The sequence below is a fragment of the Dicentrarchus labrax genome, unplaced genomic scaffold (assembly GCF_905237075.1).
Source record: "Dicentrarchus labrax unplaced genomic scaffold, dlabrax2021, whole genome shotgun sequence".
NCBI lineage: Eukaryota > Metazoa > Chordata > Actinopteri > Moronidae > Dicentrarchus > Dicentrarchus labrax.
In genome coordinates this window covers 4521723-4549495 of record NW_026136714.1, presented here as the reverse complement: position 1 = coordinate 4549495, position 27773 = coordinate 4521723, and the positions used below count along the sequence as shown (strand labels likewise).

The following is a 27773-nucleotide window of genomic DNA, read 5'->3' as shown; positions in this document are numbered from 1 at the left end:
CAAACTGGGATGGCCATGCATTTTGTTAAGGTGCCACCCTTCTAGATCCGCCCCTGGCTGGCTGCCTCCATTCTTAACATTTAATTAAGTGTATTACAAACACCTGCTGCCAACACAGTGCGCATGGGACTGAAGCTTGAAACACTAACAGGAGGCTGTGGGATTGAGAATGACTCATAACACCACATCTTCTGGTTTTTTGTCTGAAAGTGTGCATGGCGGATTACGGTGTGAATGCGCACGTCTGACCCATATTCTCCACTGCGTCCTGGTCCTTGCACTGTGTGACTCTTCATGAGAGGTGAACGGTGCTGCTGTGAGGATTTCCCAAACACAACACGAGTTGCAGCTGTTCACCTGCAGCCTGCCACCTGAACCTGCAGGACAACCATGAGCAGCCCGCCGAGCCCTTCTCCAGCCAGGTGGTTCAAAGCACTGCGCAGGTAAGGTTCAATAGGCTCCAGCAACACTTATTGTATATGGCATGAATACAACGCAGTGGTTTCACAATAAAGTTGTTCTTTATACTACAAGTGTTGCTGGTGTTTTGATCTCTTCAGCCTTTTTCCCTTTTCCATGCACAAGTAGGTGAAGTTGTGCCAGAAATCCCTGCTTTGCCTCTAAACAGTCTCAGGTTTTGGCAGTAAGGTAACTGAACTTGCAAAAAAAGCAAACTAATTCAATGTAAAGTTTTTGTGTGTAAATGTAATGTAAATGTTTTTTCATGTGTGTAAGTTACTGGAGACAGTGAATAAGACACTCATGCTGTCCTTGGTTCACCTCTTCATGATGCCTTGCAGTGGCCTAGGTTGGAGATTATTAGAATCCAGGTTTGTTAGTTTATGTGCATCACCTGATTGGCTGGAGTTGTTAGGATTTTCACTTTCCTCCCTGCCAGTGGGGCTTTTACCTCACTGGTGCATAGGCTTAGCTGCACACTAACTCCATTCAGAAAGGCCAGCAGTGGATTCTTTACTGGAACATAAACATGAGTGTAAAAGTAAGGGTGTGCGCTGCTTGTCAGAGGAATGGCCGGTTAACATGCAGAAGGTACAGTGATGAGCTATGGATTGTGGATGTGTTTTGTTTTTTTTCTTGCTCTGTGGTGTTAAAACTAATGATGTGGCTGCTGTTTCAGGACCAGGCTGGGGGAGCCGTGTTTGAAGACATACCCTCTGGAGTGTGTGGATCTGCTGGGGAGGGCAAGAGTCGCCTTTCAAGCTGGACGCACCCTCAAGGAGAGCTTCAGACTGGGTCAGCTGGAGGCTGTGGTGCGGATGCTGGAGGAACATGAGTGCGACTTTGTGGATGCTCTTGGAAGGGACCTTCATAAGGTGAGGGGGTGGAAGCAGTCATCTGCAATGTGTGTGCTTGTTAATGGCCCAAATAATGAACTCTTTATTTTTGTAACCAGCCAAGGTTTGAGACAGTTGTGTCAGAACTGATTCTCATCAAGAACGAGGCACTTCATGCCATCAGCAACCTTAAGAAGTGGATGCAACCGCAGCATGTGGAAAGAAACCTGGTGAGACTTTAAGTTTGTAAAGCATCAAAAAAACATTTTAAATCCAAACATCCCAAACATTTTAGTAATGTTATTGGGATTATTCTTGAATTTACACAAGAGAACATTCTGTCTAGCTGCTACAAAGAAATGTATTGTGACCCCAAAGCAGATTAAAATTTAAGTTGCCGTTGCCCTTTCTGTAAGAATTAAGTAGGCTAATGTTTTTCAGTTCTTTAGTCAACATGTGCTCTGATAACCACGTTCACTCACGAGAGTTCTGTTTCACTTGTAACCCAATTTTATGCTTGATTGACGTAGTCCACCACGCTGGATGAGTGTCTGGTGGTCAGTGAGCCGTTGGGGGTGGTGTTCATCATGGGGACCTGGTGTAGTCCTGTCCAAATGTGTCTGGTGCCGCTGGTAGGGGCCATTGCAGCAGGTGCAGAGACTCAAAAAACCTAATTTAATCAGTTTAATTCAAGCTGTTTTTTCCCCTCACACAGGCTTACTGATGCTATTTTATTAATTTGTGCAGGAAACTGTGCAATCATCAGCCCCTCTGAGTGCACGGCTCACACAGCAGAGCTTCTTCATCGACTCGTCCCCTTCTACTTGGACAATGTGAGTGATTAAACAGGAGGGAGGGTGGATTGTGTAGGTTTGGTCTATCAAGTTACAGCAAAACTTCTTTGAGGGTTTTTTCGCTCATATAGAGTGGTTGAGTAAATGCTTATATACTTCAATGGAATAGATTTTTATCTATCTATTTATTTTATCTATCTATTTTTTATCGATCTATTTTTTTATCTATCAGAGGACATTGTTTGATCTGTGTGCTTTTAGAGAAGGCAGTTTTAATGTGAGATTAGACTAAGAGGTTTGATGTGACAAATCTGGGAGAATGGAAACATCCACCTTCTTGTTATACAAGAAAAAGTTGACTCTCAAACTCTGATTTTGCACTTACACTGTATTGACATTAAGGACCTACAATTATCTGATCTAAAATTCTTGTTTTCCTCAAGGAATGCTTCCATGTGATTCTTGCAGGCACAAATGACTTGCCTGAAGTTGTGGAACTTAAATTTGACCACGTCTTCTTTACAGGTAAAGATAAACTTAGCTATAAAATCCATTTTGTATTGATTTAATTGAATTATTCTTAAGTCATTAAGGCTGTCTGTCAATGCCTAGGAAACAGGGAGGAGGGAAGCAAAATTGCTCAGGCTGCCGCTCACACACTCACGCCTGTCACCCTGATTTTGGGCGGCAAGAACCCGTGTTACGTGGACCAACACTGTGAGATTGCCACCACCGCACAGCGCATCGCCTGGGCACGTTTTCACAATGCTGGCCAGAGCTTTGTGGCTCCTGACTATATCCTTTGCCACACGGATATCAAAGCACGGCTGGTGCAGGCCCTGAAGTGCTGCCTGATGCAGTTCTACGGTTCTGATCCCAGAGAGTCCCGCAGTTTTGGCCGCATGGTCAATCTAGAGCTTTTCAACCGTACGAGAGACCTGCTGTGGAGATCTGGCAAGGTGGCTGTGGGTGGGCAAGTGGTAGAAGCAGAGAAATATATTGGTAAGCGTCTTCTGTGCAAGACTCTCTGACACAAAGCAGCTGTGCTACTTGCATTACATTTAATGTTGTTGTAAACTATTTTCTTTCCGAAGCCCCAACGATTTTGACAGAGGTAGAGGAACAAGATCCCATCATGCAACAAGACGTTTTCGGCCCAGTTCTTCCTGTTCTGACTGTGAACAATACGGATGAGGCAATTGCTTTCATTAATAAGCAAGAGAAACCCCTCTGTGTCTATGCATATTCCAGCAACAGCAAGGTACGTGTGACATCAAAGTGAAGGCGCTCTGTATTCACTGTATGAACTCCTGTATGAGCCGATGTGTATTTTGATCACGTGTTGGCCTTTTCCGACAACGCAGGTCATCTCAAAGCTAATGAGTGAGACGTCTAGTGGAAGCTTTTGCTCTAATGACAGCGTCCTGCAGAGTCTGATGGTGGCTCTGCCTTTCGGTGGAGTTGGTAAGTCGGCGCCATCAGAATACAAATGATGCCAAACACACTGGTGGAATAACCTACAATATAGCAACTAACACTTTATTTTGACAGGTGCCAGTGGAATGGGCTCCTACCATGGCCGCCACAGCTTTGACACCTTCTCTCACAGGAAATCATGCCTGCTGAGAAGCACGCGGTTTGAGTGTGTAACCTATCTGCGTTATCCGCCCTATGAGGACCGCAATCTGTCTCTAATGACATGGGCCAGCACCCTGTCCCAGAAGACTCAGGGTTGGTGCCAGATCCTGTGACTGTGTGGGAGGGCGATAACAGAGCTGTGATGGAAGAGCGCCGAGTCCTGAACATTCCTCACATGCAAATGTATTGTCTGTATTAAAAATACATGAGAACAAAACCGAGCCACAGCTAACGGAGGACGGAGCAATATCCATAGTAGTTGTTTAATCTCTGGGTGATGACAATTGTAAGTTTCTCTGCTGCAGCACAATAACTCAACTGGACGTATGTGTTTGAGGAAACATGACCTGTGAACAATTAAATAATAACCGGAAGGTACATGTATTGACTGAATGGTATAAGATTTAGATTTCACAGCTAAGCATATTACTGCGGGTATATTCTCACATTTTACTAAAAAGAAATCAAAATGAGAACAGTTCTGGATCTCATTCATATTTATTCATATTCACAATAAAAATGAAATATCTGAAACACCAGCCACCCAAAAACAAATCAGGGCTTTTTCTTATTCCACATGTGAGAATCTGGTCATTCAGGTCTCTTGTAGATTGTCTCCTCGTTGTCTTCTTTCATGGCTGCGTATCTGGCCACGGTGAACAGGTAGTCGCTCAATCTGAGTGAAAATGTTGGGAAATGTATGAGATGTGTACTAATAGAGGAACCGTGTTCTCAATGATTTCAAAGCAACAGACTGACCTGTTCAAAAACTTCGCAACATCTGGATCTGCCTCCCCTGACCGCACAATTGGAGCAACACTATAACCAGAACAAAAATCTGTTAAAGAAGACAAAGGAAGTCATTTTACGTCATTCAAGGCCGGGAACATGCTGCGACTGACCTTCGTTCTGCTCTCCGACACACTGTCCGAGCTAAATGCAAAGCTGCGCTGCTCTTCCCTCCAGACTGTGACACACCAAACACAAGTGTTAGTGCAACAGGAAGAACCACAGAAGAACCCAGTGTCGTACAGATGCACAAATGGGCTTACTGGTAAAATGAAGTTGGTCAGTGGAGGGAGTTCCTTTGTAAATGCATCAATCCAGGTTTCCAGGTCTGCAATTGGCTGAGCAGTAAACTTTGTTCTCGCTTAGAAACAGAACAGAAAAAATAAACCCAAGAGATCTTCAAGCACACAAGACACACTATTTTACAGCATTAGACTAGCCAGCGAACACATACTCATGTGACTTTCTCTCGCAGACGATCGAGGGGTGGCAATATTGGAGCCCACATCTTGTAAGATGCACTGTACCTGCAATTAAAAATGCAAGAAATCGTATATCTGGTGTAAAATATCTGCAATGAAGGAAGGAAGGAAATAAACACAGCAAGAAAATCCAACCTTGACCAGCTGATATGTGAATGTGTGACCTTTGTCGAGGCAGAATTCTCTGGCCAAGCTGTAAATGTACAATTCAACATGGTTACTTCAGGCTGAGGCAGATTATAGAACAAGTTTTAAAGGGAACTGACATTTGAACAGCGGACATTTCACCCTATAGCCGATGACAGCTCGTCTGTATTTCCTAAGGCTTCAAATATATGATCCTCCTTTGGCCTCCTTTCTCCTGTAAAGGTGCTTGAGAAACCTTTCAGGGGATATAGCAAGAATTGAGTCAACTTTTTTAAGAACTATTTACTTTAACACTATTGTGACATGTAAAGTTAAAAAAAAAAAACAACCTTTGTCTCCAGTTTTGGTGTATATTTTGGGTATCCTGTTGTCTCCTTCAGTGGCATAACTGTTGGGTAAAAAGGAAGTTATTTTAAATATATATTTGATACATAGAAACAGTTAAACAGTAGGGTAAACACAGGTGTTACCAATGATAATAATCAAGGTTCTGTCCCAGTGAGCCTACATGCACTCTGTTTGACCTGAATGGTAACACCTGTATTATTATTTCATGTCAACATGTAAGGTCCATTAAAGCAGGTACACAGTATTATTGTTTTATTTTCAAACAATGCTCCTGCTCAACATAAATAAAGTAGCTATTGCTCAAACTCCCTTTATATCACACAGGATCCTTGTGTAAGAGCAACCCAGCTCGCTATATAACAGTTACATGAATGACAACAACAACAACAACAACAACAGATTTAAAAACTACCTTCTGGCTGAACACAATGTTTTCCTTGTCCGACACTCGCTCATGAGCCTGCCTGTCCTTACCACACAGCGGAGGTGGGCAGGTTTGATAATAAACGATGCCATGTTGAAGCTACAGGCTAGCAGCTAAAGGTGAACGATGGTACTACTTTTTGTCCCTCCGTGGTGGCCGTTGTTTATGGGCGTTTCGCTTTTAATCGCCCGGTTGGTCAACTCACCGAGCGCGGGCCGCTGATTGGACGAAAGAATATGTGTTCAACCAGCGACGGCGCTGATTGGATACTGGAAGCCGAACCTTTGTTAGTCCCGCCCCCTTCGTGTCAGCCGTGTTTTTAACTGCGAGTTGAAGAGAGTCTCTTCTCAGAGCGCCTTCCTATACTTTGACCCCCCCCCTAAAGAATATTTATTGAACTCCTTATATTCGTGGAGACTTCATTAAAAGCGCAGATCTGTGGGGGCAGAGTTATCGATCGCTTGTTGCTGCTTCAGAGGATTAACAGGAGCTAAAGGTGGCTAAGCTAGCTAATAATAACACTGTCAGTGTCACTGTTTTTGTACTTTGGAAACTGTTACAGAGATGCAGGTATTAGTGTCTGCTCCAGGGAAGGCGATCCTCCACGGAGAGCATGCAGTCGTGCACGGAAAGGTAATTCAGATCTTTAATGCATTGAGTTTTAAACCTTTCAGAGACTTCTTTCCTTTCATTCAGGCAGATCTCTGCAAGTGGATTTTCCTACTGTACTGTAAAGAGCCAGTAATTCACCTGGAAAGTAGCTAAAACATATCCAATAGACAACAAACTATGTGTATGCTGTGGAAAATTGCACCAAATGGGCTAAAACTTGAAGACGTCTGTGTTCTCTGCTCCATTACAGGTGGCTCTTGCTGTGAGTTTGAACCTGAGAACATATTTACAGTTAAAAGCCACGACTTCTGGCAAAGTTTGCATCAACCTCCCAAACATTGACACATTCTGCTGCTGGGACCTGTCTGAACTGAGGCAGCTCCTTCCTCACTTCTGTGGTAAGGGATGATGGAGCACACAGAACCAATTTATTAGTATTCTAATTTCATACACTATCTTATCTTTTTCATACACCTACGGATCAAATTGTGTGTGGTGTTGTGATTTTGTTAACAGGTAAGAGGGAGGAGGTGAAACGACTCGATGCTGAACTTGTGAAGAAACTGCGTGAATTTGTCGGTGTAGCCGATGCAAACTTGGATACGTGCAACATGGCCATCTTATCCTTCCTCTACATCTACATCTCATTGTTTGGATCAGGGTGAGATACTGCTTCTTCTCAGCATATGTTATTACAGACAGTTGGCTCAGATGGCACACACACACACACACACACACACATACACACACACACAATAAAAAGAAAATCACATTACAGATAATTTCAATACGATGGAAAACCAGAGACCAGGCCCAGCTTCAGAGCTGTAGTCCCACTTGTTTCAGACTGGCAGTTTCAGTCCAATCTAGGGAACCTTTGGCAAGAAAAGTAAGAGCAGTGACAGTTACGAAATGTTGCTGTAGACCTGTCCATGTGCTCTATCTACAGGCAATGGAAAGCAATAGTGTGTGCACATTTGGCACAGCAGAATTGGTACACCTCTTTTTCTATAGCTACTGATTGTGCGCGTATGTGTGAGAGAGAGTTTGGGGTGTAAAATGTTGAAGCATTTTTTTCCTGAATTATTAAAAATGATTAAGTGCTCAGAGTTCTTTGCTCTCCAGGGCTGTCCTCCTGTGTGGTTTGGGAGAAGAGGGGTAGTGGGGCACCTCAGCAGATCGGAGAAATAAAAAAAAAAAGCATTTACAAAAAATCTTGAGAAGCTAACATTTTGTGTTTTACAGACAGAAGCTCAATAGTGTTTCTGTTGGTGTTTAATGTCCTCTGGAGGATAACATGACATAATGTTTTATTTCTGTTAAGTCAAGTCAGTTTTATTTATATAGCTCAATATCACTAATCATACATTTGCCACAAGGGGCTTTATAATCCATACAGCATAAAACAACCGCTATCCTTCCCACAAAAAACCTTTCAATGGGGAAAAAAATGTTAGAAATCTGAGAAAAGGAGCTACAGAGGAGGGAACTCTGTCCCAGGATGCACTGGCATGTAATAGATGTGTGTACAGACTATATCAACACAGTAAAGTTACAGTATAGACTGTCAGGTTGTAAACATATATTAAAAACTGAATCTGGGAGGACGTTGAGCAACTGCAGGTGTCGCCAAACACCTTATTAATTATTTTATTTTAGCCTTCAGGTGGTACAAGTGTTCCACAAAGACACACACAGTATATATCTACACTTCTGCATATACTGTATTGTATTATGGCTGGGCTAATTTTCCTAGTACTGCATGTAGTAAGCACATTTGCATTGTGATAACTGCACAAGCTAAACACTTTGTTTTTGAAATTAAAATAATATAAAATCTCAAATAAATGCTGTAAATGTAAACAAAGCTAGTATAATAAAACAAAGGTCACACTTATTTGTCACCATGTGAAGGTTTATTACACTGATTTTTCTCCCTCACTGCTCTCATGCAGTCACAGTTTACTTTTTGAGTAAATAATCAATAAGTAATTCCAGCTCTTTTGGAAATGCTTTATTTGCCAAAATGTGCTCAATGGATGCTCTGTAGATGTGTTCAGGTAGTTGAGGGCCATTTTCAGTGAATCTAAAAAAAGAAAACCTCCACCTTGAAATGAAGATAGTAAAAAGAGGCAGACAGAAAGGCCGGATGTTAGTTGTAGCGACTGCGGCAGCTGTGAACAGGGAAGATGCTCAGGAACATTAGAGCTGCAGGTTGTCGGGAGGTTTAATCGGTGCTGACACGGTGCTGCCGTGTCTGAGAGAGGTGATGGGTTCTGACAGGATGGCCGCTAATGAGAGTCTGGCACCGGGCCACACTGCAGCCTTTAACAAGTCTGGATGTGTTTTTCCCTCGAGAGAAGTGCCGGACAATTAGTTTAGAGTATTCCCCTGTCTGCCCAAAAGCAGCTTCCCTGACAGACATTGACAGCAATGTCAAGCAAGTTTCTGTTGCCTATAGAAGTATATGGATTACTATTTATTACACACTCCTTATATCCTCCTTCTTGTACGTATTCAGTGTAACTGTAGCAGTTAATGTGATTTTTAAAGAAGGGGATATGATATATTATTTACTTAATACTTGATGTTTTTTTAATAGAAAATGTACATTAAGTGATGGGAAATAACTGTTTTTAATTGTTTATCTCTCAATAACAAATAATAACAAGTAGTAAGTGGTATATGCAGAAGCTCAGCTCTTATTTTTATTTCCTCAGTGAGCTGCCCAGCTTGACGGTGTCTGTGTGGTCGGAGCTGCCGACTGGAGCCGGTCTGGGGTCAAGTGCTGCCTACTCTGTGTGTTTAGCTGCAGCTCTGCTCTGTGCGAGTGGAGCCATTCCAGCTCCTCTCAAAGAGTGGGATCACACTGCCAGGTAACATTACATTAAGGGAAGGTCTCTTTTATGAGCTGTGTATGCAGTTTGTGCATAGACAGAATTATTTGGCCTGATTTACTTGTCTTACCTACGGAGAATGAAAGTCCTTGAATCACAACATTATGCTTCTTTAATAGAAAAACAGATTTGAGGAGCTCATGATGTTACAGCTTTGCTTTATAATTTAACTAGATTTAAATAAGGTGTTGTAGCCAATGGCTGCATAATTATGTCACAAAAAATCAACACAAAACCACCTACAGAGAAATGAGTTTTTATTAAAATACTGTACTTTTCCATGTAAATCCTTTAATTGTTTGTAATTTGGTAATTGCATATATTAGTCACTTGAAATGGTAATAAGTAATTGTTTTTTTGGCGCTCATTATAAATACATGAATACTCTTTTAGTACAATATCTGTATGAACAGTTGAAACAGACGTAAGCAGGAAGTAATGACAGCTTTTGTTCCTACCACAATGTAACATTTCAGATACATTCACGTCATTGTTTCTATCCAGGTTTCTTGGTAATGACATTGGATTAAATTGAAATCCCAACTACAAATCTCAATCAAATATCTAATGACATAAAGATCTTTTAGGAAAAAAATTGGTCTTTTCTTGGAAAATCAGAGACACGGATTAATGTTCAGATGTACCGTCAGCAGGATGTTGTTGTACTGTATTGTGCTACAAATCCTGTGATGATTGCTTCATCACAAACAGCATCTGTATAATCATTTTTTGGGCACACAGCTGTACGTCCCTCCCATATACCAGTGTTTGCTTAGGAGATGAAGACGTTGGGTCTGAGCAGGGCTACAAAGTTCTCCTTTAATGTCTTTATAATTGCAGGTGGTGTCAGGAGGACCTGGAGCTGATCAACAGCCGAGCTTTCCAAGGGGAGATGATCATCCATGGTAATCCTTCAGGGGTAGACAACGCTGTAGGAACATGGGGTGAGGCCTGAAATAATCTGGCATACGGTACAATATTCTTGTTGTTATACCTCCCTTTGTCTTCCTGGTCACAGAACTCTTTAATGGTATTTTTACTATTTTACCACCACTGTTCATTACCATTTGATGATTATCTATTTAATGATTCACATTTCCCTGTATGTAGGTGGCATGCTGAGATTCTTGGCCGGGAAGATAATACCACTGAGCAGGTATTGACCCTGATTAACAATTTTCAATTTCATTTAAGTACACAGTGAATTAATAAAATCGTAGTGTATTTTATTTTCTCACAGAAAACAAATATGGTCATCAGCAGGGCACCACGGTAATGTGTCTCTATGAACCCTCTGATCTGTCTGCTTTACTTCCAGGGTGCCGTTATTAAGAATCCTCCTCACTAACACCAAAGTACCACGTAGCACCAAGGTGCTTGTTGCCAGGGTGAAGGACAAGATTAACAAGGTACTAAATGGTTTCTTCCTCCCCCGTGTGTTACTTGCAGACACTGTAATTAATATAATAGGCGGTGCTTTTCCATGGCAGATACTCCAGAGCCTGGTGTTGAGTGCCTTCATAAAATATTGAAATTAAACTCTTAGCCAGCACCCCTGTGTGCTGTTGCCTTGGTGACACCAGCAGGTGTGCAGATTTTGGTCTCAGACATAGTTAGGCCTGGATGGTGTAGTAGCACTGTTGTGATCGGGCTGGCGCACAACCAGAGTCAAACCTGCCACTTTACAGTCTATTTGTATGCAGCTAACCCATCATAAAAAGAGTTTTTAAACACTTGTGCTGGAAGACACTTGTTGTTTTACTCACAGTCTGCAGTAATGACTTTGAGTAGAAACACTGTGCATTGTTTTCCTCTCCTGTAGTTCCCCTCTATCATGGCCCCAGTGCTGGACTCAGTTGATGCTATTTCTTGCACCTGTGAGAAAGTCCTCTCAGAGATGACCAGTGAGCCCATCACAGGAGAGCACTACAATATTCTAGAGGTACAAAATATGACTAGATAGTGTAAAGCATTTTGCATTACAAATGTGTCATTAAGACTTTACTGCGGTACACTGCAATGCATTTCTCTCATTTTCAGCCCATATCAACAGCTGTTGTCTTATCATTTAAAGGAGCTCATTGACATTAACCAGCACCATCTGAATGTGATTGGTGTGGGGCACCCTGCCCTGGACACACTGTGCCGGGTCACATTGGCCAAAGGGCTCCACAGCAAGCTAACCGGCGCAGGGGGAGGAGGCTGTGGCATCACCCTTCTGAGACCAGGTACTGTTGGAGAATTGCTCTACTGTGAATGTCATAACTGTGTGCATTTTAAATATTTCTATAAATGAGGAAAAGGTTTTTGTTATTTTACTTTATCTGCTCAAAGGTAGAAAACAAGGTGGCACAACATGGAAGCAAATAATGTCTGTAGAGATTTACATTTATTAAGATATCATTTCTGATGGACCTTCTTCAGATTATATTTCCCCCTTATGTACAAGACAATCAAGGCGGTGACCTGATTTAAAACAGGTTTATAGCAGACCACACCCAAAGCAGGTATAAATACTCAAATAGCCACAAGAAACAAGTGAAGGGAGTGACAGAGACCCAGGTTTAACTCTAGCAAAATACAATCTAGTAAAGACGACATAAATACAAGAATACAAGAACTGCTGTATCATCCATCAAAATTCAAACATTGCAAGAAAGATTTGAAATGAACCAAAGGCATGTTTTGGCAAATCTAACAACAAAGATATCATAATCAAGCCTGCTGACATACGAGGCGCTACAGACTGACGTCTACAATGAACAAACACCTCAGCAACATCTCCGTCTACCGTCTCCTCAAAGGTGATCCTGCATTGACAGTCAGAGATTGATAACATGTTGCAACGTGCATTGGACTGTAACTGGATAACAAAAACAACATTAGACTTTATGCAGGTTCCAAATCCGGTAACTCATGTAATAGATGTGCTCCCTAAGGTACATAAAAATCCTAATAACCCTCCTTTCAGACCCACTGTGTCTGGTAATGGCAGTATAACAGAGCCACTATCCACATTTGTGGTCAACAAGCATCCATCTTTTGTGAAAGAGACCAAAGATGTTTTGAACCAGCTGAGACAAATTCTTTTAGCTAGTTTGGATATTCCACATGCACAAGGACTTCAAGTAATATCCAGAGTAAACACAGACTCTGTGACAGACACAGAAACTTCTTTTGAGGTCCTCTTGAAACGAATCCCTTGATGTCGAGATCAAATGATATGTGTGAACAGTTTAGAAATAGAGGTGTTTGGAGCTACCTTTTAACTTCAACTGAAAGAGAAGATTTGCTCCTTAAAAAGACAAACAAAAATCAACGATGGGCATGTTTTGTCACTGGCTTAAATCGCTGCTCTGCAGAAATGAGAGACATCATCAAGTCACACTGTCACTTCCTGCACTCCCGTCTCTGAAAGGGAACTTTAGCTGTGGACATTGTGCACAATGTGATAATAACTGTAATTGTAACAGTTTTTAAATTGCAACTCTAAAAATGTTGTCTGCCCTTGTGGAAAGGCTTATATAGAAACAAACTGAAAGAGCTTTTAAAGTCTGTATTTCTGAGCACAAAACAGTCACCAGAACAGGAAATAGTCATTACTAGGCCAAACATGGCTCAACATCTCTTTACAGGAGGCGATATTCAAAAATATCTTTCCCAAAGAGAGACGTTTTGGATCAGCAGGCTCAACACTATAGGCCCCGCAGGCCTTAATCATAGTTTTACTTCAAATCTTTCTTGTAATGTTTGAGTTTCGATGTGTGATGCAGCAGTTGTATTCTTGTATTCCTTCTCTCTGTACTAGATTGTATTTTGTTAGAGTTACTAAACCTACGTCTCTCTGTTTCTGTCCCTGTCTGTCTCTGCCTTGAATGAATTCATTTTGATGAGGGAAGTTTGATGAGGCAAACTGTCAAGACTCCTGCTGACAACCAAATGTTGTGTTTTCCTCAAACGCTCCCTCGCTCTTCCTCTCTGTAACGCCGATTTGAGTGTCAGGAAATGATGAGAAGGCGAAGGCTTTGGTGTGCGGGTACTACTGTGCAATTGGTTGTAAGGAAACTTTGAATCATCCTCTATTTAACAAACAAACAAGCAAAGAACCTGCAAGTTCAGTCTTTGTCTATGCCGGCAGCCTGTAGCATACTAAATTGTAACAAATTAAAAATCCTCTAAATCGATTTCCAAATGCTCTTTATTTGTTTCCATCTGTGCAGCAGTATCATTCTTCTCTAATGTTCTCAGGTGTTTGGTAGGAACACACCGATTGCCGAGTGGCTTATTGACTTGAGTGATGAGGTTTTGGCTCCAGTGTTGTCATGTTGCAGAATGTATAACTACAGCCCACTCTGACTTTATTATGACTTGTTTATTTTTTAGAAACTGACTCCTCTGTAGTCCAGACCACAGTGCAGGACTTGAGAGACTGTGGCTTTGACTGCTGGGAAACAAGTATTGGTGGGCCAGGAGTCCAGCAGCACTCTCCTCTCTCTGTTAAGGAGGAAGTTCTGGAGATTTTAAACCGTTACTGACACTGTGGCTGTGGCTGAACAAGAGGACAGACGAACTGTTTGTCTTTTTGTTCTTACCTCAAGACCTGAGGTAGGCTCAACTTATCAAGTGAGCCGAGTGGACCAAGGAAAGTTTCGCACCGAGCAGAGCTTCCTGAAGTGTTAATTATACATTTGCCTGACTGAAAAACTGTGTCTCTAACAGATTACTGGGAAGATGAAGAGGATTTAATGTTTTTTGGTGAAGAATCCCATGGAGTGTTTACTTATATATTATATATACTGAGCGCTTTGTCCACTAGATGGCATCAGAGTTGCACAAATGCTTTTTATGAAACAGGATTAATGGTAAGAGGTTCTCGTAAATTGATTAATATCTAAGTGAAGCAATTAATTTATAGGTTCATCCAAATGTTTAAAGCAGTAGAGCCTTAATGGATTAAATAATTGTCATTAATTGATCAGCCCTGGCAGTGTAACATGCAGTATTGTTGGATAACCGCTAGAATGAAAGTGGGCATTTGTGGTATTCATTTTTACAGAAAATGTTAATGGAGAAAAAGTTTGATGAATTAAATTGTTTTTTGGTTCATTGGAAGCTCAGTGACTATTATTCAGATTTTGTCCCTTCAGTTCTACAAAGAGGTTTATGAAAGTGACTGTGCTTTCTCATGAACAAGAATGTCTGAACAAACTTAGTCCAGGTAACAATATAGACTCTGAGGACACTTTGCACATAAATTATTATTATCCAGACAGACTGTATGCTGCTTTGATGCTCTAACGCTCTTTTATTGTGCTCTACTTTTGACATAAAAGTCTTTAAATGCAAAATGAAGCTGAAACCAAAGAATTCTTTGTGATTTATTCCTTTGAAATCTCTCAGATAATAATATATAATATCTGTCACGCTTTTATAAATATGTTCATATGTTCTTTAAAAATAATGTGTGCCATACGCTGTCCATTTCCTCAGTTAAAGACTAACTGGCTGTGTTGTTTTGCCAATAGAGGATGGGGAGAGGGGGACAGCAGGAGTGTGTGGCCTCTCTGGAGCCTCTGGATTAGCGCCACTATAATGTGAATCAACAACCAGCGTCCTTCTGTGAGTCACACATTTGTGCTGACACATATGCACACACACACCAGCTTTCCCAAATTCTTCTCCACCTAATTGCTCATCCTCCTAAGCATTACAAAATATTCTGCACATGCCGCAGATACAGAAGACGGATCTGTTTCGAATATCCCTGATTTGGGGAAAAGGTCATTGCGGGATTCAGTTGAGTCTGAATATCCATTTCATTTTCTATTTTTTAAATGTCATGAAGATTGAGTAGTATGAATCTGGCAGTGTACGTGAATAAACAACATTTGTCACCCTCCCTCCTTTTCCGCCTGGCCCCCTCTGTCCTCTTGAATTGTGTCATCTTTATGTCAGGGCAGCCCCCCGTCAGTGCGCCGCACAGTTGCCCCTAACCCCTGCTGGAATTTAATTACCACTGCGCTTTTCAATTGAAATGGCATTGACGAGGGGGGACAAGAGGGAGACAACAGAGCCTGTTTCATTTGAAGCCCCTCTCTTTCTTTTCTGTCTCATTCTCTCTCACTTCTTTTACCCCTGCAAGGCACAGATGGTATTTTTTTTTATCAATGTCAGCGCCTGCTTCTTTCTGCTCTGATGAATAGAATCTAAAGAGGCCCTGAGATTATTTCAGATAACAGAGGGAGTGAAGAAAGGGGGTCAAGGATAGAGGGAGAATGTCAGAATCAGAGAGATACGGTGAAAACAGCGTGCTGTCCCAGCGGTGAGGAAGGAGACGTACAAATCATTTAACATTTAACGTTTAGGGAGTTTTGTCTGGATGGATCAATGTGGGATGAATCAAGGATGTATAATTCATTTTGTCCAAGCAGGAGGAATGAAATGTTAAATGTGAATTTGCTGAGTGGTCATGCTCACTGTGGCACGTTCCCTCTGGTCTCTCAGTCGACTGGTGAAATGCTTGTCAGGAGCCATTAAGTTTGAATACAGAATTAGACCTGAGTGACAAGATATCATGTTGCTGTTGGCCGCTGGTTTTACTAACAGGGATTCTGTATATGACTTCCTGCAGTGAGCATTTGCACATATTATAAAGGCCTCTGATTCACGCTGTGTTGCATGTTCTTATTGTGGGAAATTACATGTGTGTATATTATAATTTATGTCATGATATTTGTGTCGAAAGGGGGTGTGCAATTGGCCACAGCGGGGAAGATTTGTGTGGCCATCCTCTCCCAGCATTCATATCGGCACACTGACACAGGCAACGTCAACATCATGAGCTCCTCTCAGTCATGATGGGCTGTATGGTCCTCCTGGGGGTGTTTGCCCTTTTGGTAAGTGGGGGGTGGTGGACGGTGTTAGTAGCAGGGGTCCAATTAAGACAGCAGGGTGCAAGGGTGCTGTCAAAGAACTTGGAGGATTTAGTTTTAGGGATGAACATCAATTTGTTTCAGTCCTAGCTCCTGATAAATACATCTGTTTATCCAATGTAAATGATAAACTTTCCCTACAATATGCATACAGCTTTTAAAATGTACCATCTTGGACTGGTTTAACACCTTTTTCATGGAGTTCTCAACCTTTTAGGCTCCTCAAACAAAGCAGTGTCCACTTGGGAGCCCTTACCAATAGTGAAGAATTATTTTTTTCCGCCGTATTATATTGGAATAATCTTGAAAGACACAAAGATGTAAAATTATACAGTAAATCATAAAAGAAAACAAGACATGCTAGCGGCTCTTTGAGGCACAGTGGTCCTTTGAGCTAAATGCTAATGTAAGCATGCTAATGTGCTCAAAATTACGATGCAAACATGCCCATGTTCTGTAGGTTAGTTTAGGTTTTTAGCATGCTTTGCTCATTACCACTAAACGCAAAGCACAGCTGAGGGAATGTCATAAGTTTGGCAGTATTTAGACAAAAAAAACAAAAAAATATTGGATATTAAAAAATGTTGTTGCTGCTGGAGAGAAAAGTAAGAACTGTCACAGTTCATGTGCAAAATTCCAACACAATCCATCCAGTAGTTGAGTCATGACAATGTGATATTTCACACATGACCAAAAATGTAAACCTCATGGTGGCACTAGAAGAAAAGTTGGAATAATAAAGTAATTCAGACCCATCCCTGTGGGGACCATAAATATCTCTGCAGAATTTTACGGTAATCCATTTAAAGGTTTAGGATTTAGTGACATCTAGTGGTGTAATTGCAGATTGCAACTCCATCGCTTCAACCTTCCCTTACAAGTGTGAAGGAGAAACAACAGCATAACAATTCTTATTTTCAGGTGATTATACATTAATGAAAACATACCTACACATATTCTATTCAGTTTCTGCCAATAGATCCTTCTAAATTACACGCTGGACCTTTTTAATAGTTGAGGTATTTTATTCTGGACCAAGAGGTGGATCGACTGTCTGACAGAGTGAGGTTTAGCCTTTAGCTAAAAAGACCAATATTAGAGGACAGGCACAAAAAATAAATCTTATTTTGTGTGGTAGAAATGTTTTTTTTCTGCTTTCCTGTCCTGTTAATCATCTTGTGACCCCTCAGTCTTTTCTTTTTGTGGGGCTCCCAACCCCCAGATGGGGAACCTCCTCTCAGTTCTCACCCTTAGACAAAATATTTCCACCTGGAGGCTCTGTTTGGTCTAGAACTGGGCTTCAGACGTGTTTATGAAATAGGCCCACAGTGTATAGACCTGCTTGAGCTGTATTATTGTAAACATCACACATGACACAGAGCGACTCCCTGTCCACGTCCCATTTTCCATCATGGAATTGTATCATGTCGTTCTATTGATCCAGTAATTGATTCTGTGAAGTCGAGGGCACCTGCAACATACTCTGTCATTCCTCAGTGCCAGGAGCGCTCTTGTTTAATTGCAGGCTAAGGCGCTGGTTTTTCTTGTTGCCTTTGAAAAGCCTCATTGATTTTTATACCACCCTTCATCCTTGCTGTGCTCCGTTTTAAGAGCAAATCCCTTGTGTCGAAGTTGCCCAGAATGTAAAAGTATGAAATCTGTCAGCTCTTTTCACAAGGCTTCCAGGTGCAAGCCAGACACGTTAACACCACACTGAAGTTAAAAAAAAGTTTTTTTTCCTTAATGTTTAAACAGAAGAAGGAAGAAGAGAGAGCCTGTGATTTATTCTGCCAGTGTCCGTCTCATGTGAGACCAGTTGAAGGTGAAGTTGTGTTGGAAACAACCTCATCAGACTGTGGAGGTCAAAGTTCATCACTTTATCTCTGCCTGTTTGGATTGTTTTTGTTAAAATGAACTGATTGGGAAAAAATGTCCAGTATTTTGGGAGTATTTTTCTTCAAGAGGAAATGTGTTAAATCAGTTTAATTATTTCTTTTTGTTTATTATGTGTATGCATTTATGGCTCCTGTACAAGAAATACATTATACTTTTAATAATACATTGCATTTATTAATCTGAAGCCACTAATCCAAACAAGGATTGTGATTTTTTTTTTTTTCATTCTGTCAGGCTTTAAACTGTAGTTTAGAAACTGGCACAGGAATATATTCAGTGCATTAGGGTCTATATAGAACAAAAATATCCTAAATGAAATTTGATTTGCATTAATTTGAGAAGCAGCTTATCTAACATTCATACTTTGAACTTGCTTTGAATTAGAAATAGGTTCTCATCATTTCCCTGGGATTGCAGCCAATTTATTGGATTCGTTTTTTTTCCCCTCAGAGGCTCTGGGAGGAGGATGATCTCAAACTGTTATCACATGACACCATGTGATTGATGGACCATTAAAATGTCAGCCAGATGTACTTAAAACCACAGCTTTTAGGTTGATAAATCAATGCACAAATGGATACATAAAGCTGTTAGAAACAAATATTCCCATCTAGAGCTATCTGCAGATAGTAATGGATGTTTCTTTCTGCTTGTCTGTCTGTCTCTCTGTATGTTTCTTTCTTCACATTTTCCCCTCTCCCAGTGTATCTCTCGACCACTGCAGTCATGTAATTACAATGGGACAGGTAGGAGTGTTCATATTTCATCTGCTGCATTCACGATAACATCTAATAATCCGAAAGCGTTGCAAAATTGGTATCTCATTGCTCATGCATTATGAATGAGTCACTGATTGCTTTTTTGCATAGATTAGCAATCATTTCACAGAAATCTTTCATATAAAAATGTGCCAGGAGGCTTCTATCTCTTTTTCTGAAGAGTTGAGGTGACACATCCCGCCGCTTTTTAAGATAAGACCGATCAGGTGATACCACTTCTCCCCCTCTGCCCCTCTGCCCCTCTGCTCCTTCTCTTGCTCTCTGACTTATTTCTCTATGCATATCATCATTGGGGGTGGGGGGGGGATAAGTGTAATTTTCAGCCCACTTTGCAACTGATTGCTCACTTAGTGAATATATTCAGCATCTGCAGTGTTATTGTGTTTGGAGCCAAGTGGCTAAGTACCGCTGAGATTCTTTGGCATCAAAGTAAACATTTGCAGACTCCAGAAGTGCATTGAGAGAAGCAAATCTTCTTCTTCAAAGCTATGAGATTGTGTGCCCTACGTATGGATTTCAGTGACCTCTGCTCGGCCTTGGAGCCTCAGATTGGCATAACACATAAGAGGCTTGTATGGTCCAGTGGTTAGGAAAATAGACTGGTGACCAGGTCGCAATGTAAAGTCCCAGGTGAGGTTTACATACCACTTTTGTTTCCTGTCAGGCAAATGACCTGTTTCACAGTCACAGTCACAGTGATCTACAGCATCCACTGAAACGTCATGTCAACTTTCCCAGAGCACTTAGAGAGAGTTTTATAAACTGTGAGCTGAGCTGCTTGTTTTAATGATGCTGAGAGCAACATGTAGACTCATCATGAAACAGAGTTGTTTTTAAACTTAGAAGTTCTCACATATAAAAGCTTTATTAGTCCTTTTAATTAAAGCTTTTGTTTGATGCTTTGGTGCGTATGAACTCGAGTTTCAGTTCTGCCTTGTCGCTGATTGAATAACAAAGGAAAAAGTGTCACCAGTCTCAGTGTGCATGAGGTGTGTGGATGTGTGGATGCCTGCGTTGTGTCTCCCATCGTAACCCCTGGCCTTTGCCCCCTTCCCCCAGATGGGCAGACTCTCAGCCAAGGCCCTGTGGAGGTTGGTGCCCTCTGCCTGACAGCCTGTCACTGTGCTATGGTGGTGATTTTTTTCTGCAGGAGATGGTGTCTGATTGGGAGCAGTGTGTGAATAGCCCTGTCACACTCGATAAGCCAGCAAGACGACCTGTGACGGGGACATATGGCATGTTTGACAGGGAGAGAGGGTGCGAATCGCACTGAATGATAAAATGGTGTTTTTCCCCCTTCGGCAATGTCATGCTTTCAGGCAAGCGTGTGGACCATCGCTCACTCAAGCGGCTGACTCCGGCCTCCTTGTGACATCTCCTTCAAGGTCCTGGGCTTCTCTGCCTCGCGCCTGGCCAATTCTAACACTGCGAGACTGTGCTGCTCACAGCTGCTCCGTTAGCTTGTCGATGTAGGGAAACATAATTGGATATCAGTTTAGTTTAGTGATGCAGACTGGGAAATTCATCTTAAGAGCCTGTTCGTCAGAGCTCCTCTTAAAGCTCCCTGGCACTGCAGCCCTTCATCCAGTCTCTTTTCAGCCTGTCACACGCCTCACACTGTTGATTAATACACACACAGTCTCATCAGACGACTCTAATTGATGGGTTCAGCCTCCTCAGGACCCTGATTTATTTAAAGGGCCATGAACACTGAAGAAAGGAGGAGAAAGAGAAAGGAGGAAGGAGACAAACAGGCTTGGATTTAAGTGTGTCGGGGAAATTATTTAGTTGAACCGCACGCCTCTCATCCTTACTGTCAGCTGGGTCTTGACTTCTGGTGTTGCAGCCTCAACTCCTATCCCGTCAAGTGTCACATTGTCTGTGTTTGTGGCCGTGACAGACAGCCCAGGTGTCACACTCAGGCTTCAGTGCACCATCAGGCACCTCTGCTCCGGTCCCCAGTGGCTCACAGTCAGAGAGACAGCACAGTCCAATAACCCCTCTCAAACCCAGCATGTCTCGCTCCCCGGGGACTCCCCTGTGGAGTTTACTCTCTGTCCATTGGGCCAGAACTTAGAAACTCTGCCAATGGTCACATGATCCTGCTTTCACTCTGAATGCTAATTATAACACTCCAACTGCTACAGTGCTACTTCTGCCATTATTGTGGCTTCTTTCTATAAGACACAAAGAAGTAGGACATGTCCCTAAATTCAGTTATCGGTATTAATGGGGGAGTCGGGGGCAGGCAGACGAAGGATAACACCAGCTTTGAATGAGCTGATTGGTAGGGTTTAGGACATTGAGACTGTGTTTTACTCCATTACATTAATTTAAACAGCTATAAAAGTTTATTTATTTCTAAACATTTTATTTTTAATTTATGAGATATGATCCTTTGCTAAAGATGTAATCTACCCAACAGTTTATAAAAAAAGTTCAAATTGGCATCTCCTCTACTTCTTACTACATCAAAATGCATCAACAAAGGCCAACATGAGAGGTGTTCAGTTAGTTGCAATCTGCAGCTTCACCGCTGAAGTCCACTAAACACACTACACACCGCTCCTTTTAAGTGAAGGATCTGAGCACTTCCTCCACAACCATGGTCCATGGTTAGTGATGGAAAGTAACAAATACCCAGGGTCTGTACTGAAGTACAGCTTTGTGCTACCTGAGTATTTCCATTTCCAGATACTTTATACTAGAAATATTTGAAGAGCTGTAGTTACTAATTACTTTTCAGGTAAGGTTTTACATACAAAACAAGTCTGATAACACATCGTTCCAAGACTAAAACACTGGTTCACAGCCTTTATCCGTCGCTACGGTTGCTCCCCCGTTCAGCTCTGGCAACCCAATCATTGCTGGTTGATAAAACGCACCACTACCTAGCGGTGATAGGCTTAATCAGCATTGTATGAGCTTGTTTGGCTTGGGCTTAAATGTAACGGACATTCATTTGTATGTTAAAGTCCGGCACTCCAGCTTTAATTAAAGGATCTAAGCACTTCCTCCACTACTGACAGTGAAACATGGTTAATTGAATCAGTTATTTTCAGATGGGATATTGATGCAGTACAATTACCGTTCTGTGACATATATTTATATTAAAAATACTGTGTCTTGGTTTTAACTATATTTCTCAATAGGAAAGAAATAGTTGAACCACTGAAACCACTGGGTTTGTGACTTAATAAGACAGTAATGATCAGTTACCTTTGGTTTTGTATGATTGGTTACTTATTTGATTAAAATTGTAATTTGTTTTTATTGATAACTCCAGAGTTAAATTATTCTGGCCCCCTGTATATGTTTACATATGTTTAGAAGGTGTTGTATAATTCAGTCACAGTTTGGCCTTCAGTCCTTGCATATCCATAAATTGTGTTGACATTTCCCCATTTCTCATTCCCATTTGTCCATGCCCGTGTGAGCACTTTGTGACAGCTGCTGTTCCACTGGACACAGTTTCAAGCTGAGCAGAGATAGGCCAGGACCTTCACTCATTGACCCTGCATCAGATTTTTTTGTTCTGGATTCCATCAATAAGGCTTGAGTGGCAGGCTATCCTCTCATTCAGCCACTCTGTCGAATGCTTAAGCAGACTCGGCCTTGCAGCAAGAGATGACATCAGTGTTGTGATCGTCCTGCTGATGTGCCATCAGGGGACAAGAAGGGGTCTTCATCATCCTCTCTCTGTGTGATGACTGTTTGTTTAGCAGCTGTTAGGGTCCTTGGTCATCAGAAAAAACCTTATAGTCAAGTAGGCATTTTAAGGATTTTGTCATGTTTTATTTCCTGCATTTTCCAAGAAGATTATAGGGATAGCTGGCACTACAATAATATTCATAAATATGCATCAGGCTTTGTTAAACACTAGACACACAAAAGTGGCCATTTTGCATGATTGCATTCACTTACAGGGGGATAATACTGCGGAGGAAGCAATTTTAAAGAATTGTGAAACAAATCAGCTCTTTGATTAGCCAACAGAATCTGTGAAGAAAGGATTTTTTAAGGACAGGAAACAAATGTAAGAAAACAAGACACTTTTTGATGCAGCAAATACAGCAGTCTGAGGGAGGATGTGTGGAGGATTGCTGTAATGTAGTGTGTTCGGATTATACTGTACAGATTATACACAAATAATGATGTGATTATAAAATGCTAATGAAATGGTGGCAGTTAAAAAATCGACTTGCAGATGATTTTCAAAATAACTGATCACCTTGTACTTAAAGCAAGACAGCTTTTTGATTCTTATCATATTATATATCTTATTACATTTCAGTTAGTATTAAACATTGAATTGATTATCTTCTTGTTGAATGTCATATTAAATACCTTATAGATATCTTTTAACATGGACCACATTTAAATGTCATATTTGATGTTTCTCTCAGTTTATTTCATTGCTATGTATTTTGTAGTTAAGTGTATTCATTTTTAAGGAAGTGATAATGAATTCAAAAAGCTCTAACGGTTCAAGAGATGATTACTGATTTCTGTTTTAAGCAGAAAATGATTCAATAGTTGCTGAAGACATTTTTAAGTATCCTGTCGTTGCCAATCATGTATTACATCCATATCAGGAATCCAGTGATTACTTTTCTCTGCCTGGACCGCTTTTCATGTACTTGTGATCTTTTCCATTAGATGTGTAGCAAGGAGGGGGGAAAAAATCACAACCACTGAGGATGAACACTAAAGTATTTAGTCCTCATCTGTAGTCATGAGGGCATTGGCACTGATGAGCGTGGTCAGGGTCACAGCACTTAACTCTCCAAAGGAGGACCAGTGCTTGTAATCACATAATATGTATGATCTTTCATTCAAGTGGAGCTGACATTCGGCAAATGCAAATGGTTTCATGGATTGTGCAGCTGTGAGGGGTTTGCTCTCTGCATGCTTGGTATGATGTATATACCCATTATGTAAAGCAAAAGCATAGGCTGTAATTCTCAGGTTGGAAGAATGATTGACATAATATTGACTATTATTTTTAGCACAGTATGTGGACTCTTATGCTGCAGTAGATGTTAAATTTGCCTGCGTTCTGCAGTTCAGAAATTGAACCCATGGGGATCATGTAGGAGCTGCAGCCCCTCTCTGTGCTGTCTCTCCCCCTCTGTAATTAAGAACAACATTTTCTGTTAGATTATAGGGGGACCCATCGTGCCATTGAACTGGTCTGCCTGATTAATAAAAGGCAGCTAATTTCAGTGGAGGAAGGCAGCACTCCAAAATGGCTCCTAATTACACATTAGGAGTGTGAAAGGCTCCTGCCGCTCCGGCCTCAATCCTCCACCCAACCCGCAACCCCTCCCCAGCCAGGTTGCATGTGCTGGCCCACCAGCACATTAACGCCGCTCCCAGGAGTGGCTAATTCCAGCCAACCCGTCGGCACAATCAGTGGCAGATGTCAGGAATCGAAGATGATGAATTATGAATATCCCGGAGATGTGGATAGGATACCAGCGTTAGGGAAAAAAAGATTCCTTTTTTTTCCTGTGCCATTTTGGGCAGCCAAATAAGCAGACAGATTCAGGAGGAGTGTGCAGTGGTTTGGAGTGATTGATTTCTATTCGTCATTATAAATGGGGTCCGACTGAAATTGGATGTTTTAGTGAAGTCGTCAAGGACTTTATGAGTTGGAGGGGCTGTCTGGCAGTGTAGGGACTGCGCCTGACTGTGATAGCAGTAATGACTTCCTCTTCTCCCTCCCCTGGGTGGTCAACTCAAGGGCTCAGGCAGCTGGGAATGATGTCCCGGAGAGGGCAACACGAACCTCTCAGTGCACAGCATTTGCATGGCTACATGATTACAGCTGAAATGGAGGAGGTGTGGTGAGGGTCGGGCAGGGGGTGGAAGGTGGTGACAGTAACAGCTGCAGAGAAGAGGACAGGAAATGGAGAGCTGTTGTTTTTGTTGCTATTGAGCTGCATCCACAGAGGCATGATGGGAATGCTTTGATGAAAAAAGAACTATTATCTCTGCACCAGTGTATAATAATACTGTGCTTGATTTAATCACATTTCTATAACTTGCATCTCCTAAATTTGAAACTGAAATGTTGAACTGAGCTTAATTTTAATAGACTGCTACCCAGAAAAAGATAAAATGTATTTCTTTTAAGCTGGAGGCAGGTGCAGGTGCTTAAACTACGCCTGACCTTTAAACATACCCTTTTCATTTGAATGGAGGAGAAGCAGTGGACACTATCTGCTGTATCCGGGGACCTTGAGACACGCTGATGAAATCGGATTCCTTGTCAAAACAGATGTCAAACTGATGCTGTGGTCTATTACTGACTGACCAGCCGACTGATGAGTTGGCTACCGATATGTGAACGTACACCTGGACATCTGTGGGGGGTCACAACCACGGTGAGGTTCGAGCCTGGGGCAGGCTGCCAGGCCAGACTTCACCTTGCCACTTCCAATGAGCCCACAGCACATTTCCTCAGCCTTCCTGCCATTCATCACCACGCCATGACAGGCAAATTCATCTGAGCAGGAAAGAGGAGCTAATCCTCTATATCTGAGACAGTGATAGACTTGCTGCTCCACAGGACCAATGAAATTAGGCTAAAACTGCTGTGGGGGTTCACAGGAAATTGGCCTTGCCAATCATTCGCAGCAGCCCAGTGTTGTACCACAAGCCTCAAATTTAATGTCAATCTAGCCTGCATCTGTTCATTTACACTGCCCTATTTTCATAATGCAAATGTATCCATCTCTGACTTTGATTGCCCTCTCATGGAAAAGTTGTTGCTTTCTCTAACGTGATGTAGAGATTAATGCAAAAATGCTTTGAATCCATAATTCGGGACATCAGAGGTAAACAGCAGCCCTGTGTCCATGGTGGAGAATCAAGTATGTATTATTTTAGATCTCTCCAACTCTCTATGTGGCTGTATTGATGTAATTTCAACCCATTTTCCTGATGAGTGCCTCAGTTCTGACGCCCACACAGCTTCTCATAATCGCAGCGGTCAGCATATAAGTGGGCTCTCCAGCAGCAACTCAGCAATATTGAAAAGTGAAAATCTATTCATCAACATGTTTTTCCGTTAACTACATCTGAATGCAGAGTGGAAGTCCCAATAGGGTTGAGTCATTACTTTCAGTAAAATAACTCCATTAAATAAGAGTGAACACAAAGCTGTCCCCCACACGCAGCCTCTACTTTTCCCTTGAGCTGCAGTCCCTCCTGCTGTCTTCCAGAGCTCTGGGTTCAGAAACACTAATACTGTCTGCCAGTTCAGTTCTACATAGATTTGTGAGGAGACCAGGGGTGATCATTTCTTCCCTTTTTTTTCCTCCCCCTCAGGTGACACTCTGAAATATATTTTGTGTGCCCTTTCACTTCAGACGAGCTCAGTGTGGAGGAAGCCCAGAGGAGACTAATGAGAGAGCGCAGGGGTATGGCTCTGTCTGCCTCCATGCCTCATTTTTCTTGATTTCAGCCGCTCCAGTGTCGGCATGGGCTCCTGCTGGTCAGGTGATGGCGGTGCCAGCTGGTGCATCCAGCTCGGACGGACAGCGATTCATTTCCCCCAGCTGGTGATTTATGGCACGGCAAAGCAGAGAGAAGCTGGTGTGCATGGCACCAGGCCGCCTGAGTTAGTGCACTGTCCGGCCCCGTCATGCTTTACCACACAGCGGGCTGGACTGCCTAATTTACGCTGGCAGACAGTCACATATATCACACCCCGTCTGGCCAATGAAGATTGGTGGTGTTTGAAAGGGTCTGTATACACAGTCGATTTTACCCACATGTTACTCCCTGCCCAGCATTGCACCAAGGAATATTGTTTTTCTTTTCCTCTCCTTCTTTGTCTCTTTGATCTTTCATGCTTCATTTCTGCACCTCTTTTCGCTCTCTCTCATCTCTATCTTTCTCTGTCGTCCACTCTCTCAGTGTGTGGATGTAATATGAAGTGACTGTGTTGCAGGGAGGCCCTCTCTCACTGGACCGGCTCCTGAGGACTGTGCCCTTCTGTTCAGGGAAACTGGGGGAGGTCACAGTAGGTAGCTCCCTCGAGCCATGGCGTATTAATGCCTGGGCTGACCTCGGTGATAAGAAGGAAGCTTCGGGCGCATGTTTGATTCATGAGTCCATCCTCAGTGGGCCCTGGGGGGCTTTTTCCACTGCTGTCCTTTTCCTGGCAGGGTGGAGGGTTGCTGCAGGGGAGATCAGTCCTGTCTGTCACAGAGAGGTTGGGGTGTGATAAAGGCACAGGGGCTGGGAGTGGGCCAGAGCACACAGATCGGCCCCTGTGTCGGGCACAAGCGATGACTTAATGGTGGGTGGTGATGCGACAGCCAAGTGTTGAGGGATATTAGAACGGATATCAGCGATGGGGCCTGACATCATGAGCACCCCACCTGCCTGGAGGAGGGTTTGTTCAGGGGGGGGATGAGAAAGTGAGTTGAAGGGCACTTGGCAGCTCTACCTCTTCCAGCTTTTTTTTTTTTTTGTCCATATTTTACATTTTCTACCATTTCAAAATATTGGACGTGTCTGAGGGCTGGCAGAAAGGAGTTAGATGGCTCAGATGGGGTGGAAGATGGGGTTTGTGGGAGTAAGCCGACACAGTTTCAGTTCCAGCACATATCTCCAAATTACATCCTCTGGAGTTTGGTTAGGGATTACTCCTGTCTAATCCTGACAAATGCTGCAGAGTGAGACACATCTCTGACAACAGAGCAACTACACAGCCTGCGTTGACCAT

General features: G+C 42.2%; 3 protein-coding genes across 4 annotated transcripts; 2 read left to right on the top strand and 1 right to left on the bottom strand.

Moving 5' to 3' along the window:
- Positions 1 to 131: 131 nt before the first annotated feature.
- Positions 132 to 4195, top strand: aldh3b2 (aldehyde dehydrogenase 3 family, member B2). 2 transcript variants are annotated; one of them, XM_051423374.1, is made up of 10 exons: positions 132 to 443; positions 1139 to 1334; positions 1415 to 1525; positions 1826 to 1946; positions 2043 to 2128; positions 2533 to 2614; positions 2702 to 3091; positions 3184 to 3350; positions 3454 to 3553; positions 3641 to 4195. In XM_051423374.1, exons 1-10 carry the CDS (start codon positions 391 to 393, stop codon positions 3838 to 3840), a joined length of 1506 nt encoding a protein of 501 aa, XP_051279334.1. In that variant the 5' UTR covers positions 132 to 390; the 3' UTR covers positions 3841 to 4195. The 2 variants fall into 2 exon arrangements, with proteins under 2 accessions (XP_051279334.1, XP_051279333.1); XM_051423373.1 differs by lacking the exon at positions 132 to 443 and adding an exon at positions 782 to 1050.
- Positions 4196 to 4206: 11 nt separating this feature from the next.
- Positions 4207 to 6071, bottom strand: mmab (metabolism of cobalamin associated B). The gene is made up of 9 exons (XM_051423375.1): positions 5906 to 6071; positions 5475 to 5533; positions 5287 to 5380; positions 5134 to 5191; positions 4971 to 5043; positions 4780 to 4877; positions 4630 to 4694; positions 4487 to 4546; positions 4207 to 4403 (listed from the first exon to the last, which is right to left on the bottom strand). Exons 1-9 carry the CDS (start codon positions 6007 to 6009, stop codon positions 4319 to 4321), a joined length of 696 nt encoding a protein of 231 aa, XP_051279335.1. The 5' UTR covers positions 6010 to 6071; the 3' UTR covers positions 4207 to 4318.
- A 144-nt stretch (positions 6072 to 6215) lies between these two features.
- Positions 6216 to 14778, top strand: mvk (mevalonate kinase). The gene is made up of 10 exons (XM_051423294.1): positions 6216 to 6550; positions 6780 to 6927; positions 7046 to 7190; positions 9250 to 9405; positions 10267 to 10370; positions 10537 to 10582; positions 10745 to 10835; positions 11249 to 11368; positions 11501 to 11654; positions 13810 to 14778. The coding sequence occupies exons 1-10, from the start codon at positions 6482 to 6484 to the stop codon at positions 13959 to 13961; spliced, it is 1185 nt and encodes a 394-aa protein (XP_051279254.1). The 5' UTR covers positions 6216 to 6481; the 3' UTR covers positions 13962 to 14778.
- The last annotated feature ends 12995 nt before the right edge of the window (positions 14779 to 27773 follow it).

What these genes read in the sequence shown, in the direction of transcription:
- mvk (XM_051423294.1), top strand. Translation starts at nt 6,482, where the DNA reads ATGCAGGTATTAGTGTCTGCTCCAGGGAAGGCGATCCTCCACGGAGAG. An exon ending in GAGTGGGATCACACTGCCAG is followed by an intron (nt 9,406 to 10,266) that starts GTAACATTACAT and finishes TTATAATTGCAG; the next exon opens with GTGGTGTCAGGAGGACCTGG. An exon ending in AAGATAATACCACTGAGCAG is followed by an intron (nt 10,583 to 10,744) that starts GTATTGACCCTG and finishes CTTTACTTCCAG; the next exon opens with GGTGCCGTTATTAAGAATCC.
- mmab (XM_051423375.1), bottom strand. Translation starts at nt 6,009, where the DNA reads ATGGCATCGTTTATTATCAAACCTGCCCACCTCCGCTGTGTGGTAAGG. An exon ending in TGACCAACTTCATTTTACCA is followed by an intron (nt 4,695 to 4,779) that starts GTAAGCCCATTT and finishes GGTGTGTCACAG; the next exon opens with TCTGGAGGGAAGAGCAGCGC. An exon ending in GTTGCGAAGTTTTTGAACAG is followed by an intron (nt 4,404 to 4,486) that starts GTCAGTCTGTTG and finishes ATTTTCACTCAG; the next exon opens with ATTGAGCGACTACCTGTTCA.
- aldh3b2 (XM_051423373.1), top strand. Translation starts at nt 989, where the DNA reads ATGAGTGTAAAAGTAAGGGTGTGCGCTGCTTGTCAGAGGAATGGCCGG. An exon ending in TTGGAAGGGACCTTCATAAG is followed by an intron (nt 1,335 to 1,414) that starts GTGAGGGGGTGG and finishes TTTTGTAACCAG; the next exon opens with CCAAGGTTTGAGACAGTTGT. An exon ending in GGTAGGGGCCATTGCAGCAG is followed by an intron (nt 1,947 to 2,042) that starts GTGCAGAGACTC and finishes TAATTTGTGCAG; the next exon opens with GAAACTGTGCAATCATCAGC.